The 17,125-nt window shown below is 46.7% G+C and overlaps 1 protein-coding gene across 1 annotated transcript; it reads right to left on the bottom strand.

Moving 5' to 3' along the window:
- Positions 1–10,560: 10,560 nt before the first annotated feature.
- LOC144269752 (cis-aconitate decarboxylase-like) lies at positions 10,561–15,676 on the bottom strand. Its single transcript, XM_077825550.1, has 4 exons — positions 15,410–15,676; positions 13,619–13,711; positions 13,036–13,241; positions 10,561–11,479 (listed from the first exon to the last, which is right to left on the bottom strand). The coding sequence occupies exons 1-4, from the start codon at positions 15,674–15,676 to the stop codon at positions 10,561–10,563; spliced, it is 1,485 nt and encodes a 494-aa protein (XP_077681676.1).
- Between the last annotated feature and the right edge of the window lie 1,449 nt (positions 15,677–17,125).

The following is a 17,125-nucleotide window of genomic DNA, read 5'->3' as shown; positions in this document are numbered from 1 at the left end:
TCTAATGGGAAAAAAATGAGAGGGAGAGAATTAAAGGGGGGGGGGTTAGAAAAATGAAGTGAAACAAGTATTTCCAATAAGCGTCAAAACAAAAGGTTTTGGTTCCAAATGAAACAAAATGAGAAATCACATTTCCAAGAAAATGAAATTTTTGTCCAGTTTTTTCACAGAAAACAATATCACTAAAACATTTTGACCCACTCTTATGCAGAGTCATTGCTGTCCTTATTCTGATCCTTGGCCAGACACACCAGTACGCTAAGTGTGACATCTGGCTTTGCACTGGTCACTTAACCTTTCAGTTAAGTGGGATAGCAATACCCACCTGACTGTGGGGCTGTGAGGTTCATCTCATTAATGTTTCCATGGTCCTTTAAGAACTTGATCCTTCACTACTGAAGGCAATAGAAGCTTTGCTACTGATTTCAGTGGGCACAGAATTAAACCTTAAGATACTCAGGCAGAGGCCTTAAAGAAGGGCAAAGTATCAGTGCAGTGGACGGCTGGTGGGAGGCATCCCAAGATGTGACCATCTCTATGATGCTGCAACAGTGACTCAAAATGTGGAAGACTCAGGAAGGCGCGGTGCAGGGCATGGGGCCTCAGGGGGAGGGGTGGGACTGGTGGCCTCCCCCACTTCTGCTGCTCCTGCCTCGGGCTGCTGTGTTAAGAACTCTTTATATTCCCATTTTAGGGCATGGTACCTGGAGACTCACTACTCAGAGGAGAACTGGACATGTCTATTGACAACAGGAATATCCAGACCTGTAATATTAAAGAAGATTTAAAGCCCAAGAACTTGGGAAGAGCTATAAACCTCCTGCTCCAGGGCATAAACCAACCTCCAACCTAAGGGATTAAGGAAGGAACTTTCCCGGGGAGCAGGTTATCCCATAGCTGCCTTCTGCAGGCTTTCGTGCACCTTCCTACGAAGCAGCTCATGCTGGCCACCGTCAGAGCCAGGATCCTGGATTTGATGGAGCCTGGTTCTGATTTGGTCTCACGATCCCTGTGTTACACACTTCCTTCCTTCTCCTGCAACCTTTCCCTGACATTAAAACCATCTTTGGTTAGTTCTTTACAGCCTCCATTCTGCCTATATAAAATTACACATGCACCCATTCCCATACACTGTGCCAGGATGTAATTCCTGCAATGTCCGCTTGCCTGTGCTTCACTCAGGGTGACGTTAACCCCTGTGCAGAGGGATATCGGGCTTCAGTGGTGACTGGATCTCATGCAGGCTGTCTGCACAGGGTTAAACTTCACCCTAATTGCCTTCATGGCTTTACACAGACAAAAATGGAGGCCCTGTTGAGCCTGTATTGAAAAATCCACCCCCTGAAAATTGCACTGCCTCATTCTAAACATGGGGTTAGTGCCTCAAAATGGTGTGATTTGGTGTATATTTGGCAATTTACACCCGATAAGCATCTGTTTCAGTTGTATCCAGTTTTCTTTCTTAGAGCGGGGGAGAGATAGCTCAGTGGTTTGAGCATTGGCCTGCTAAACCCAGGGTTGTGCGTTCATTCCTTGAGGGGGCCATTTAGGGATCTGAGGCAAAAATTGGGAATTGGTCCTGCTTTGAGCAGGGGATTGGACTAGATGATCTCCTGAGGTCCCTTCCAACCCTGATATTCTATGAAGGAAAGAGCGGCTGGTGACCTGTTAGAGATTCCCCGGACACAGTCTACAACAAGAGATTCTGATCTCAGTTTCACCCCCTATACATGACATCAGAATCTCACCCAACATGCTTTCCTGTTTGCACACTGCAAGCAGAAGTGTCCTGGTGAAACTGGATGGGAGTGGAGACAGTGAAAGCAGCCCAGTCATTCTCACCGTTATGGCGATTCCTTATAGAAACAATGCACCTCTTGAAACCTTCAGAGAGAAGGCTGAAGGGCTGTTTCAGCTCCCTCTGGCTCCAGTTTCCAGATACAGAGAGTGACTGGCAACACCTGAGGCCCCTATAGCAGCTGATCATTAGCTCAATGAAAAGGAACACTTAAGCAAAAGTAATTACAAATTCTCTCCTATTCAGTTCCTTAGGCTGCCCTCAAACTTATAGAAACATTAAGCGTGACTAGCTTTTGTCTTGTATGGTTCTGTCTTTCTCTCCTACAGGGGAGAGCTGCAGGGTAGGAGCTAAATGAAATCTATGACAAGTACGCTGTGCTCTGCATTTTTCTTAGCAAAGGTGAGGTTTCAGAAGTGAGCCTCGAAGCAGAAGCTGGTGAGGTTCATGGTGGTTTTTAGGGCCTGCAGGAGTGTGGGCCACAGTCTCAGACCAGCTCACGAGCAACCTATGTCTGCTGAACAGATGAGAACATAAGCTTTGGCCTTATGGTGAACAGCTCCATTGTACCTGAGGAGGCAAGTTGTCAACCCTGGTTCTCATCAGAGAGCTGCAAATATGCCGGGCCCAGGCCACTGAGCACCTGGGTGATAAGAATCACCACCCAAAACCAACATAGTTCACTACTTCTCATGACACAAGGAGATCTTTGTTTAATTCTCTTTAAGAACATGTCATAATTCTAAATTTTTAAAATATTTCCTATTGCAGGAAGCATATACATGAAAACACTGAATTACTAAGAAGAATCCAATTGCATTAAGGTATACAATGGAAACACTGAATTACTAAGGAGAACAGACTTTTAGACAGTCAGATGAGTAGATTTCTACCTCAGATATAAAGGTCAGGAAAATACTATTGACAGGAAAACGTATGAACAATGGGAACAGCTAGCGAGATTTGCTGGCTTATGACAGCCTATGCACAAGCCTAAATTCAATGGGACCCCTCTATTGAGTATAGTTTTCTCAGCTGAAGGATGCAAGTTCTGGTTGGAAGAATGACCTGGGGGATAAGGCATTGATGTGGGTCTCAGAAGACCTGGGGTAAGGTTCTGTGGAATGCCTCCACGAGGTGCAAAACAGCACTCACAACCTGCAGGTAGGGAGGCTAACACAGCTTGAAGCTAACTTTGTACCCTCCCAATCCAGGGCTGTTTTGCAGCCCCAGTGTAATTTAGACAGCCCAGGCTGTCTCTGGGTGCCCAGAATTGCCACTACTCTGCATGATGCAGCCCTGCCCCCGTCATGCCCCATCCCACTTATCCCCAACAGGCCCCCTACACCTGTGTCTTGTGATGTCTTCCTCAGTTTCTGCACAGAAGGGATACCCCTGGCCAGATCTGGAGCTTTTATAGCCCCTTTACATCATCCCAACCCTATGAAGGGGCCACAACTGGGGAGCTCACCCTGGCTTGAAAGCTCAGCCCCAGGGTTTCTGCATGACCTTGGGCAAGTACCGGGATCAAACCTGTGCTTTATCCCCATTTTACAGGAGCTAACACTTCCGGGAGCATTACAAGGATAAAATCCCTTCATGAGTGTAAGGCACACAGATATTGCAGTAACAAGGGCGGTAAGAATCCAGTGGAACCCAAGATCTTCATATATATTAACTGGGGAAGGGGGGCGAATAAGCAGAGCCAGCAGGCCGATTCCTGTGTGGAGTTATAGAGCTGACCCTTGCATCACTGAGGTCAATGGAAGCTTACTATTGGCTTCAGTGGGAGCAGGAGCATAATGCAGGAGGCCATATGCCAAGTGGCAGCACTTAATGCGAGAGACGTGTAATAACAACAGCCCCAGAACACATCCCCTGGAGAGTCTTACAGCAGCTATAAAATGAAATGCAGACATGCAATAAAGGGAACCAGACACTTCTCCATCGCATCAAACAAGCTGCTTGTCTGCACCTCCAAGGCCCTTCGAGGCCTACCGCCATCTTACCTATCATCTCTCATTCACTGATGATAACAAGATGATAACAATGTACTTTTCTGCTGTCTTCCTCATAATTCCTGTCAAGCAAAGGACCCGGCCTCAGGCAGACGTGCCCTCACTGCACTCTTCCAGGATTCTCAAGCTCTTGAGCAGGCTGAGTTTTCATGCTTTGTTTTTAAGTGAGAGAACAAGCAAACAAAGTGTGACACTTTTATTCCTCTCGGTTTTCTTGGGATCCTTGGCCAGAAACCCTCTCAACCTGAGCCTGTATTTACTACCTTTACTCACAGCATAAACATGCTGTGTGCCCAACATGGAGCCACATTGTAAAAAGCCTTTCATTCACCGCACTCGGTGCTGTAAACATGTTTGTGAGGAAACATTAGGTGCCAGCTATCCTGGACCAGAGCATCCGAGAGAGGAACAGGGGCCCTGTTCTTGTTCCATGTGTGATGGGCAAACAGGGGACTTTGGTGGCACGGTGTTCATGACTTTATTTTCAGTGCCACGCAGGCCGGCTTGCTAGTTTTCTCTGGGTGTTATTGCTTCTCTTCCACAAGCTTCACTTCACTCGGTAAGAGGTTTCGGTGGGGGCCAGGGCAGTGGCTATGGGTGGTGAAATGTTACACACTCTGAACAGGAAATAACAGCCTGGAGCAGAGCTAAATAGTTGGATGACATCTCAGGGTCCCAAGCTTGAATGGAAACACCAGGAATGAAAGGGAAGCTTATGTCACCTTTCGGCCTTCTCTATGTTAATGAAAGTCTTACTAACTCCCAGCACTGGTTCAGCAGATAGAAATCCAAATACAGAGGAGGCTCCCACGCTGGACTATGCAGCCACTCTTCCTGATTAGATTTACTTTGCAGCCTGAAATAGCTCTGCCCAGCTGTTCTATGTCCTTGAGAAGCCCGAGAAATCCCCTGGGTTTTCACGCCTGTGCATGAGGGGCTCCTGCATGGGAGACCAGAGTACCCAGTCAGAGTCTGAGGGGGTCACCATCCTACAATGGTCCAGCCCAGCCTCCTCTTTCATGCCCAAACATGCCGTCTTCTGCAGCTCATCAGTAAAGCAGAGTTCTGAGAGGGTGACAGTGTGGAGGGAAGAAGTGCCTAGCAGCCATCCCATCAATCAACTGTGGATCCACCTATTGCTCCTCCAACCCAGGACAAGAATGGTCCAATGGGGGACAGGGGATGGATCACTTGAGGATCACCTCTTCTGTTCATTCCCTCTGGGGCACCTAGCATTGGCCACTGTCAAAAGACAGGATACTGAGCTAAATGGACCTCTGGTCTGACCCGGTGTGGCCACTCTTATGTTAATGGGGAGTGTGGAAACCTTCCCTAATCCTCTGCTGATGCTTATCTGGCCCCCATAGCCTCATAGGTCCCCACCTCTTGGATGGTAATACAAGATGATGATTAAACTCTGGCAAATGTGACATAGCGACCATCCCTAAATCAGGCCTAGTCCAGCACCTATAAGCAGCCTATGAATGAGCACCAGCATGCATGCTGCCTGCAATAGCCTGAGACAGGTGCATGGAGTCTCTGAGAGCTATAAACTCACAGACCGGTGTTGCAGGACTGATACACTCCACCATCCCGTGGGGGTCAGGGAGAGGTGCATCACAGCCCCGCAATTGAATTTGAAGGGGTGCCCCAGGTGTCAGGGCCGTGCAGCTCAGGGGCCTCAGCCCTTAATGTGGCCCTTGCTGTCAGGGCAGTGCGTCCCAATGGCCAGAGTCAATACTACAGCTCCTGCTGTCACTCCAGTCTCTCCACTCTCCGCACTGTCCAAAGCCGATATGTTGGGGTCCCTCTCCAACTGGCTGGCCTCCGTGTCTTGGCGTGCAGGTGGTCCTCCCTCAGGAGCTAGTGATGCATCTCTTTCCCTGCCGGTGGTCAGCCCAGACTGAGCTGCTCTGCTGGCTTTTATACCCTGCTTCCAGCTGGAGCATGCCCAGCAGAGCTGAGGGGTTGTGGCCTCCTCCACTAAGAGAGAAGGTTTAACCTCTGCTGTACCAATGCGGGGCTGATACACCCTGTCACACCAAACAAATGCGCTATTGGCTGAGTGGGAGTTTATGTCTCGCAGTACTGAAATTCACGGAAGGGGACAGCAGCTCCATGGGGAAGCTGTGGCCATGCTGAGGAACTGAGTATAATATCCTGACCCTAAGGCTCCAGGGATTGCCATATGCTCAAGCGTCTGCTTCCCAGGGAAGGACGTATTCAGTGCAGCGGCATTTGGACGAAAAAGCCACTGCTGCACAATTCACGCTGTTATCGGCACAGAGTGCCTGAGGCAAGCAACAGCTGGGTTCGTTGCCCGGTGTGCGTCGCGCCAATGACCACAACGGGGTGGAGAAGCAGAGAGATTTCTTTGGAGCTTCAAACAGGACGCAGGGAGACTGAGCTGTCTCAAATCCTGCAGCAGTGCAGCAGATTCCAGTATACATTTTATACCTTTTCCTATTTCACTACACAAGCTTATGCAACCAATTACCTGTTGCCCCGTACAATACCGTAGCCAATCAGCTAAAGCAGCCAGTTGTGTTTTTCCTTAGTAGCTTTGCCCGAGCCTTGCCTTATTTGGTCCTATTTGTTACTGGTTTTTGCTAAACATTTCTGCCTTATCTATCTGTTTCCCAGGCCGAAGCTGGCCTTGGCTGGCGAGCCGTGTGCAAATCTGTCTGTGTGCTAGCTTCCTCAGTGTTATGCAGGATCACAGACAGTTCAAGGAGCAAAGGGGCCTTGGTTTATCCGGGCCTAGAGCAGGAGGGCTTCCTCGACACTCGTGGTCTTCCACCCTCCCGAGTTACCTAGTGTAGTGCCCAGTGTCCCCAACAACGCTAAGGCTGCAGGAGACACAAGAAACCAGCCAGAAAGACATGTGCCCATTCTGGCCTGTTAGCAGTGCCCTGCCAGATCTGCCATAAACACAAGTTCAGAAGCCTGACCCACTCACCTTGCATCAAACAGCCTTGGCCCATGGGAATCCATGCTCGCTTTTGCCTGAGGTTGTTAAGCATCTCCCTGGAGCAAGAGGAACCTGGACAAAGTGTCTTCATAATCACCAATGCTTGCCATGGGTATAGCTGGCTGGAGAATGATAATTCTGTTTCATGACAACTTCTGAGGTTTCAACATTTGTTTCCATTCCACACTGCAACAAAACTAGGCCCAGTTGAACATTTGATGGAATTGTGTTGAAATGACCATTTTCGGATTGAAAAGGTAAGGTTTTGGATTCAGGTTTCTGGGTCTCTCTCTCTCTGGAAGTGACCGAAATCCACCCTGAACCTCAGAAACCTTCCCATCAAAAACGTCATTAAAATCACTACAGCTCTACAAAACGACGCAGCTTTGACAAAGGTAAAATGTTGCAACCAGCACCAGTCACAGGCCTTCTTACAGCCATATCAGCCCAGACTGATCACAATAGGGATCTTAAAGGCACAAGGCAGCACCTAGGGGTGTGTATGTACTATATATAACCACTCCTGATGCCCCTTTAACCACGTGTCTCACTTACACATCTCTCACTACAATGCCTTTTTATTTTCCTCTCTGCTTCATATTCCTCCTGTTCATACATAATTGGAGATACTTTCACTCTCATCCCTCACTTTCTGCTTGCTTGATCCTGTGGAAACCTAGCCACTTGTTTCTGGTAGTGCAAAACAGCCTATCTGAGACACAGTGATATTTTAGTCACCAATGTAGGATCATCAACTCTAACGTGTGGCATTAGTGTTGTGAATGTTCATGGAAGTGGTCACATGGTGAATTGTAAAGTTCTCTATGGAGGAGACAGAAACAAGACCATGTGACTTAGTTGACCAGTCACATAGTGTGAATTATTATAGAATTATGAATAGCAAAGACTCAAAGTAACAGTCACAGGGTGAAAATTACCCCTAATGCATATGGCTAGCACAAAGCTTATGGGCTACTTGAGGGGAGAGGGGGAATCAAACATGTTAGCAAATAGAACCAGGTGCTAATTTTCATGAATGCATTGTTCTCTGCATACAGTTCCCCCAGCTAAAAAACTCAGAGGCTCAAAAGGTTGTGTGTTTGTTTTTAAAGGAAGCATTAAAAAAAACAATTAATATTTACGGAAAATCTCTACAGAGCTCCGCAGAATTGGATGGGAGTTGCTGGCTTTCACAATCTTGCCGGGTTCACCCTCTTACATGACACTAAAATTGTAAATATTAACAATTCAGAGCCTTATCTTCAGCCAGTGTGAGCCAGCGTCTCTCCTTTGTAGTCAGTGGAGATATGCCAATATACATCACCCTGCACCTGGCCAGAGCTCAATTCTGTGCCTTCCCCAGGTTTTGTTGGCTTCTTGGTAACTACTGAGCAAGAGATGAATTTGTTACCAGCTGTGATCCCCCTAACAAGAGCATGAGGACAGTCTATTGCCATCTTCAGAACAGCTTCAGGGTTTTAAACCACTGTGTGCCCATCAGCAGAAGGAAGCAGAAAATGAAATACAACTTACAGCAAATAAATGTCCAATTTAACTGAGTTTTATTATGGGTGAGGATTGTTATTTTGTTTGGGTTAATGTTTGCTTAGCAGTGGCTTTGAACGTGTAATCAATGTGAATATCTGGGTGATTTTGCTGTAATATCTGAAACTTTTCTGGTAAGCTAAGATAGGCATTTAACCAAATAAATTCCTTCATCTGGCATGGAAGGGCACTAATTGTAAACCAACTGTATTATAGACAAACTCTTGGCAATTTATTGGAGATCATATTTGGCCACTGTCAGATCTCAGTGACTAACAGTCAGTCTTGTCATCTGGATACTTCAGCCTGTACTTGACAACAGAGATATATAGTTTCTCAACAGATAAACATAGGCCAAATCCTCAGCTGTTTTAAATCAATGTAACATCATTGGGGTAGCTATGCTGAGAGGATCTGGCCCATGAGATTCCAACATATGGACCAATGATTGATCTCAGTGTCAGATTCCTAGCTTGCCCTCTTGCAGAATTATGTGCGTTGTACTGCCCCAGCCGTGGGTGTGGCCAACGATTTATTATAAAAGCCGTTATATGCTTGTATAACTAAGGCCCTACTTAACCTGCGAAATTGCAGAAATTGTGGATTCTGCAATATTAGACAGCAGGGGAACCCGCTCTCAGCCCCAGGTGGCCAACAGCGGGAAAATCACCGGAAAGGAATCATGTAAATAAGGTCTATTATTACTTTTCTGCCATTTTCCATGGTTTGCCTGCAACTGAGCTGCAGGGTTTGTGACAAGCACCCCACGATTCAAGCAGGCCGTTATTTAGAAGTATTCAGAATAAAGCAAGGGTTCCTTGTGATGAATCCCTTGTAGCAATAAATCTTTCTGCAAATAAGCTTGTACTTCGAGTCTTTATTTTGAATAAACAAAATTGTATAAACAAAATGACATATAACAGTCTAGATTAGCAGCAATGTAGACAGTTGAAAAACAAATTAGTGGCGGTGAAATTCTTTGTTTCCATGAAAATCCCCCCCGTGCTGGCAAAAGCACCAGTTTGGAACCAGCCCATGTCCTGAACTACAGCAGAGAATCTAGCTCTGTCAAAATCTTAGGTCTGCTAAACAACATCATCACCAAGTAATAATATGCTGAACAGGTAATTTCATTCAAGTGATATCAAATGTGCCTGCATGAAGAGCATATTGGAAACATGTAACATTAATCAATAATCCCATGTCTGTTCAATAAGCATGTTGTATACATTATATATTCCTATATCTCCGTATATAAAGAGTGGTGTATGTCTTACCATACAGCATATAACAGTAACCAGAAACAATGCAAGATTGTTCAATCAAAGTTTAAATCATCATACATGACACTGATCGATAGATTTACAGATCATTTGTTGGGTCTAGAATACCTGGCTGTTGACCCTAATGCTGCCATATTTTCTGTTTGATCAGCAGAACTAACTAATAATGATCTAAAAGATGACTGGAAGAGCAGAGGTGAACATTAAGAGAAGTGTAAGAACATAAGAAAGGCCATACTGGGTCAGACCTATGGTCTATCTAGTCCAGTATCCTGTCTTCTGACAGTGGCCAATGCCAGGTGCCCCAGAAGGAATGAACAGAACAGGTAAGTGATCCGTCCCCTGTTGCTCATTCCCAGCTTCTGGCAACAGAGACTAGGGACACCATCCCTGCCCATCCTGGCTAATAGCCATTGATGGACTTATCCTCCATGAACTTATCTAGTTCTTTTTTGAACCCTGTTATAGTCTTGGCCTTCAGAACATCCTGTGGCAGAGTTCCACAGGTTGACTGTGCAGGTGTACATTAAGATAAGCACAAATTTTGGTGTTGAGAATCCTCACTGACTAAGATAGCATTCTGAACTGAAAGAAGTTTTAATTACTCTTTTGGGGGAAAAATACTCTGCCCCTATTGGGAACACTGGTTCACAGATATCCCAGAATGCATCATTCTTGGAGATCAGTGAGACTTCTGGGTATTTGTAATGGAATGTTCTGGGATACCTTCAGCAAATCAAGCAGCACCAAGTATTCATTAAAACTTATTTCTCTTACACACACACACTCTTTCACAGCCTGGCTAACGGGGTTATTAGGCACTGAAATCTGTGTTTGGACTTCATTTTTGCTCTGCAGTTCACTTTGAATGATAGATAGATTCTGTCCTTGAAAGAAGGGAATTAGTGTTCCAATGTGATGATGCTTCACTCAAACATCTTGCTCTTAAAGGCTGGAGGCCAGCTGGGAGCTGTCTGGCAGGTTCTCCAGGTTGTCCACTGTCGTGATGATGCTGTTCACCTTGTCCTCTGGGAGCACGTGAGACACATTGGATTGGAATTTCTTCAGGAGCGATTCTCTGCTTAGGGGCTTCCTCCAGTGCCCATAGAAAGTGTCACATCTGCCTGTCAGCACATCTCCATTCTCCAGGACCAGTGCTACCTCCCCATACATCTTGTCGAAGTTGGCTACGTTGTCTTCAGGGTGCTCCACCAGCACCTTGTCCAGCAGCTCTGTCAGCTCCTGCCGATGGAGGCAGCCATCAGTGAAGGAGTTGAGGCCCACCTCGCCATCCAGCAGGGCAGTGCAGGCATTGAACTGGAAGGAGTGTCGAGCCTGGTGCTCAGACTCTGGGAAGGGCCTGTTGATGTACTTGGACACCGGGATCCTCAGTAGAATGGCACGGATCAGAGAGGGAGAGAAGGAGCCGGAATAGTTGATGAGCAAGTTTCTGACTGACGCGGCAGCATCCACAATCCAGTGCATCCCTAGGTGGGCTGGGAAACGTTTGAAAGCGACGTCTTGCTTCTCCAAGAGGAACTCGTGGCTGTTTGCTGGCAGGGGCAGCAGTTTGGGCTGATAGTCACCATAGAACGCACTGAATCCAGAACACCCGGGGATGTCATCCAGGATGAGGGGGCTGGCCTCCATCCCCCGAGCAGCCAGAAGTGCCGCTTCCAACCCCAGGCGGGTGGCATTGCCGATATGCAGGGGCTTGGCTTGGGTGGCTGCATTTGCCATGGGTGCTCCTGCTAGGGAGGCAGCAATTGCTAAGGCATGAGCACACTGGGTCACATTCAGAGAGAGGAGCTTTGCTGTGGCGGCTGCGCTGCCCATGGTGCCCACCACAGAGGGAGGATGGAACCTGAAAGGGAAACCCCAGCAATGATCTCACCACAGCAGGGGGCTGGAAAGCCCTGCCTGCGTCTTGCATAGGAAGCCCCCAAGTGCCACTGAAGGGCATGCCCATGGCACCAAGGCCATTGCAAAACAGCGGGCCAGACCCTCCGCTGGTGTAAGCCGTTACTCCACTGACATTGATGCTGATTTACTATGGGAGAGGGAAAACACCAGAGTGAGCCTAGGCATCCCGTTTTTGCTTTGAGTCATAATAATCTAAATACGTAGGGCCTGATTCCCCGCTGTCTGGCACCGGCTATCATCGCTCACACCAGTGCACAGTGGATGTCAGATGCTTCTGTTCTGATCTGGTGACGTTTCACACCCACGCTGGGCAGGTGCCAATGACGACACATGGGAGGAGACCAAGCCCCTGCTATCTCATGGTGGATGTGAGTGAGTTGGCAGGACAGATCTACTCTGACAGAATCTCTGAAAACATTAAACAACAACAACAAAAACGAGGAGTCCTTGTGGCACCTTAGAGACTTACAAATTTATTTGGGCATAAGCTTTCGTGGGTTAGAACAACGGACAGGCAAACTATAGTGAATGGAGTGTGATTTCACCGTGACCTCGTGTTTGTTCCTCAAAACTAGTTAGCTAGCACTTGCCCCATCACAGAGGACTATAGTGAGGTCATCAGAGGTCATTAAGGTGCAACACTGGATTAATGATGCCTAACCACCAGCAAGTGTGTGGGCCAGACCATGAGTCCTTACTCAGTGTCAGCAGTTTGACTTCACTGGGAGTTGTTATTGATCGAGGATTTGGACCTAAATTTGTAGAATTCTCACTGACTCCTTTTATAAGCCCGCTAGCCCTTGTTCCACACACTGTAGATATTGATTAAAGTAGATCTGGGGTGAAATTTTCACCCCAAACTTCTTTTCAGAAAAAAAAATGCAGATTCAATGACACCAAAACATTTTGCAAATTTGTGTTTTTTGCCAATTTTTTTTTTAACAAAATGAACAAAGTCAAAAAATTCAAAATATTTGTATTGTTTGAATTGAAATGACTTTTAGTTTCCTTTAATTTTATTTTTTAAAATATTCAACAAATGTTTAAAAAATGGTCAACACAGAAATGAATCTTTCCAGTTTTGTCAAAGCAAAATGTTTCATTCAACCTAAAACCAAAACACAACTGACTTTTTGATCAGCAGAAAATTTCAAAAATGTTTGGTTTTGGGCTGACCTGAAAAGAATTTTTTCCAATTTTTCAAAATCACCAACTAACTGAAAACTCTGTTAGTCGTGCAGACCTATAGACAAGAGGACTCTTTATCAGACTGTCATTTACTCTGAGAGAGACTGGCTGTTTGGGGCTAGTGTCTCGCTTTTGCAGATTCCTGAAGAGTTTAATAAGGTAGCCCCTAGACTGCAGTGCTAAGTGAATCACACATAGGATGGGTCTGGCTCTACTCCAGAATTTCTGATTTAATTTTCTCTGCCGCATGCTAAGTCTTGCTAAGCTGCACTGCCCTGTGCCCTGTTTACTGAAGCACGATAGATTTACCTCTTAGGAATATTGTGAGCCTCCGTGGAGAAACGCATAAGCCTTCCTTGCACCTCAATGCCCACATTGAACGCTAGCAAGAAGTCCAGGCCATTGGGTTTGGAGCTTGGAGGTAGCATCTGTGAAGCTGCTAGAAGAGCGGGCAGCACAGCCCCTGAGGGGTGAGTGGCAGGGTGCCAGGTGTCATCAAAGTCCATAGAGTGAGCCTGGCACAGGGGAGAGGCAACAGCCAGGTGAAAATCATGTTTGTACAGCACCTAGCATAATGGAGTCCAGGTCTATGACTGGGGCTCCCAGGTGTAACCACAATACACATGCAGCTTCTAATATTAATAATGAATCTCATAACGACATCCCTGGGTTATTGGTGCTCACTGGCACTGTGATAAAAGTGCCACTGACAGGAATGCAGAGCAGAGACACATGAACTTTCACCTCTCCTGGTCCCAGTCACAAAAGGCCCACACCTCAGTCACATGACGGGCCAGTACCAGTGTTTGCTGATTCAGGTACATCAGGGGGTGTGGCTATCCCAAAGCATTCTGTACCATTAAACAGCATCTTCTGGAAGAGAAAGCCTTACCGCAACTCCATTAGTGAAGGCAGCCAGGGCAGGGGACAGCTTTAACCCTTTCCTGCCATAGACAGAGCTAACGGCATTTGAAGCATACAGCTGCTGTGGAAGGGAGAGAGTCCAGTAAGAGAGAGCAGGGCACGGTTGCGTTCTGAGAGTAGTAACCTAAAGCAGTTGTGCTGCCTCGGTGCTATTTTCACCACATGGGATTCCAGGCAACGGGCACCTCTCAGATACACAGTGTCATCGTAATACAAACACAATAAAATTTCAGTTAAAGGGCTTAGCTACTTCTCCCTTTACACTAACCTGAACATCTGAAAGTACGTGGCTAGCGAAGGAATTTGCTACCAGTTTATGCAGGGAAGCCTGTAGCCGGGGCGGGACTCACCCCTGCGGCGCCTCCTCCTGGTCGTCCAGGGAATTAGCGTTTCCAGCCTCCGAAGCGCTCTCTGCAGACTGGTGTCCCACTTGCCGCTGGGCTCCGAGTCCCTCCCGGACCCTGGTGCCCCTTTTATGCTGGGGTGCTGCCCCCTGGCAGTACCCCCACAGATCTGGGTCTCCCCATTCCCGGGGAACCCCCACCCTCTATCCCCGCCTCGCCTCAGTCTTTGGCTACTGTCAGTCACCATCTAGCCCCTGCTCCCTGGGGCGGACTGCAGTATAATTGCCACTCATCATCAGCAAGGAGGGTCTGGACCTGCTGCTTCTGCCTACCCTTGGGCTGTCCTCTGCAATCCCAGAACCCTTTTCCGAGGCCTTCATCAAGGCCTGCAGCCTGGGGGTTTCTCAGGCCAGAGCTCCCCAGCTCCTCTGGCCTTGCCCCAGCCCTGCTCCACTTTAGGTACGCTGCTCAGCTCTGAGCAGTCAGGCCCCTCCCTCTCAACATCTAGAGAAAGACTGTGTCCTCCTGGCCCACTAGCCTCTTATAAAGACCAGCTGGGCCCTGACTGGGGGAAGGCCAGTGGTGAGCTGGAGCCAGTTCGCACGAACCGGTTGTTAAATTTTGAAGCCGGTTTAGAACCGGTTGTTAATAGAGTGGGCAAACTCCAGCCTGCGGGACCGTCCTGTCCGGCCCGCCTGAGGTCTCAGCTGGGGAGCTCCCCTGAGAATCCCTTTTTAATTTTTACTCACCTGGCAGCGCTCCGGGTCTTCGGTGGCACTTTGGTGGCGGGTCCTTCACTCGCTCTGGGTCTTCGGCGGCACTTCAGCGGCGGGTCCTTCAGTGCCGCCGAAGACCCGGAGCGACTGAAGGAACCGGTTCCTCAGCTTTTGGCAGCTCATCACTGGGCGTGGCTGCAGCTGTGGCTATCTCCCCAATCAGCCAAGGCTTGCTGCTTTCCCTAACAGCAGCCCTCTCGCAGCCTCGGGCCTCTGCCAGGGCTGATTTCAAGCCTTTTAGGGCAGGAGCAGGTAACCATCCCGCTACAAAGTCAAAAACAACAATGGCTCTTTCCAGTCACTGATCTCTAGGAATATAATTTCAGCCAGCGCTTCCTGTTTTCTCCCTCCCAGTGTTACTTGGTGCTGTTCTGTACAGAAGAGCTGTGATACATTTTTTGGCAGCAAGAGCTTTGGTGTCAGCTCTCAGCATTTGCCAGGGGAATGCACTCATGATTGTGACTTTGTGCATTGAAAGCAAAATTCACCCTGCTGCAAGGGCTATGCATGATTACATCCTACTTACGCCATAAAATAAGAGACTGAAGCACTGCATTGACTTTGTGCTGGTTCTCTGCCCATGGAGCACAGCAGTACCATATTAATGGCAACAAGGGCATGGTTGGGTATTGCCCCTACCTGACAATACCGCAGGGCAATATTGAACACACGAGTTGTGCTGCCCACGAGGCCAACCCCAATGCTGTCAAGGATCATCCTCTTGCTCCGGTGACGAACAACTTCAGACAGATGCTCTGGCCGGACTCCATGGATGAAGGATGCAAAGCTGCTGGTCACAGTCTCCTCTGCAGCACTACTCTCCAGCACTGTGGGGATAGGTAGAAAGAGGCAAGGATCAGCCAAGTTGCGGGACAGGATCCAAAGGGTTAATACGTAGGGCCCCATTGTGCCACCCCTGCTCCCATGAACTAGTAACCTGCTTGTCAAAGAGTCCTATTGTTTTGAATGGACCTGCTCAGGGAGTGAGTCGCTACTTAACGTGAGCGAATGTGGCTGAACCTACGTAGCCCTTGTTTTGAGAGGAAGGATTGTCTAGTGGTAAGGAGGTAAGCCTAGGAGTTAGGAGACCTAGCTTGTGTTTCTGCCCTGTGTGACCTTCAGCAAGTCACTTAGAAGCTCTGTGCTTAAGTTTCCCATGTGTAAAATAAGGATAACAGCATTGCCCTCCCTCCCCGGGGTTAGGAGGATAAAAATTTTAGAGATTGAGATTAATACAATATTCAATGTATTATATATGCAAACTTACTATTATATTGAAAGTAATATTTTATTTTAAAATTGTAGGGATTTTATTTTGAAATACTGAAATTTAATATTTTAATATAAGATGAAAGTCAAAATGAAATGGATCTAAACGAGAAAGTCAAAATGAAACATTTCAACATTATTTAAATGAATTGAAAATTTCATCAAGATTGATACGTTCCCATAAAACATTTGGATTTTGACAAAATTGCATTTTTCGACTGAATCCTGTTCTGTCAAAATGTTTTTGAGCAGCTCTAATGAGAAGTAAAGTCACATTTGAAACTTTCACTTTCAAATATCATGGCAACTGACCCACAATTTGTCTAAAAATGTGTATGAGTCTCACTCAGGTCCGGAGGCTCATATTCCACTTGTGAAGACAGCTGTGAGTCTCATCAGTGATTCATACATTTACAGAGATTGTATAAAACATTGCAATATGACCCTACCACATGCAGCAGTTTGCAAACCTCTGCCTTACAAATTTGTATCTCCTCCATATATCTAGAGTACATCCCATGCATGGTACAAATAAAGCATCAGTTCATTAAAGGGCAGGGAAGCAATGATGCACAGCAACGCTGTAGATATAACAGAAAAGGTATGACTGCAGCTGCATTTCAGCAGAAATTTCTGACAGCTTCCTTCACCACAGGGTAATTCAGTGTAAAGTAATATCTATATACCCGCCCATCAATATATAAATATTTACAGCAGCTTCCCCCCCCATCTGTGATATGCGCTCTTTAAAAACAAGAGGTTAATAAAAAGGCCTTATAGCTTAGACTTGGCTAGAGTCAATGGTTGTGCATGGATTATTTTTAATTACTGTATTTTTTTATTTAGTCACTTTCTTTGATCAACATTTGTTACATCTAGTGTAAACATGAAAAAGGTAAAATGACCAACTATGAGAATCTCTAGGACTTAAAAAAAATAAAATCTATACAGCAAAATTCTGCTCTCTGACATTAGTGCAGGAACTCTGGATTTATACCACTGGTATAAATCTAGCTGGGACTAGAACAACAGCAGCATACAGTGCATAGGCCCACACAGTGAATTATTCTAAACAATTTTAATAAC

Source organism: Eretmochelys imbricata, chromosome 9 (assembly GCF_965152235.1).
Source record: "Eretmochelys imbricata isolate rEreImb1 chromosome 9, rEreImb1.hap1, whole genome shotgun sequence".
NCBI classification, from domain to species: domain Eukaryota; kingdom Metazoa; phylum Chordata; order Testudines; family Cheloniidae; genus Eretmochelys; species Eretmochelys imbricata.
The sequence above is the reverse complement of the archived record's forward strand: the minus strand, read 5'-3'. Positions and strand labels throughout refer to the sequence as shown.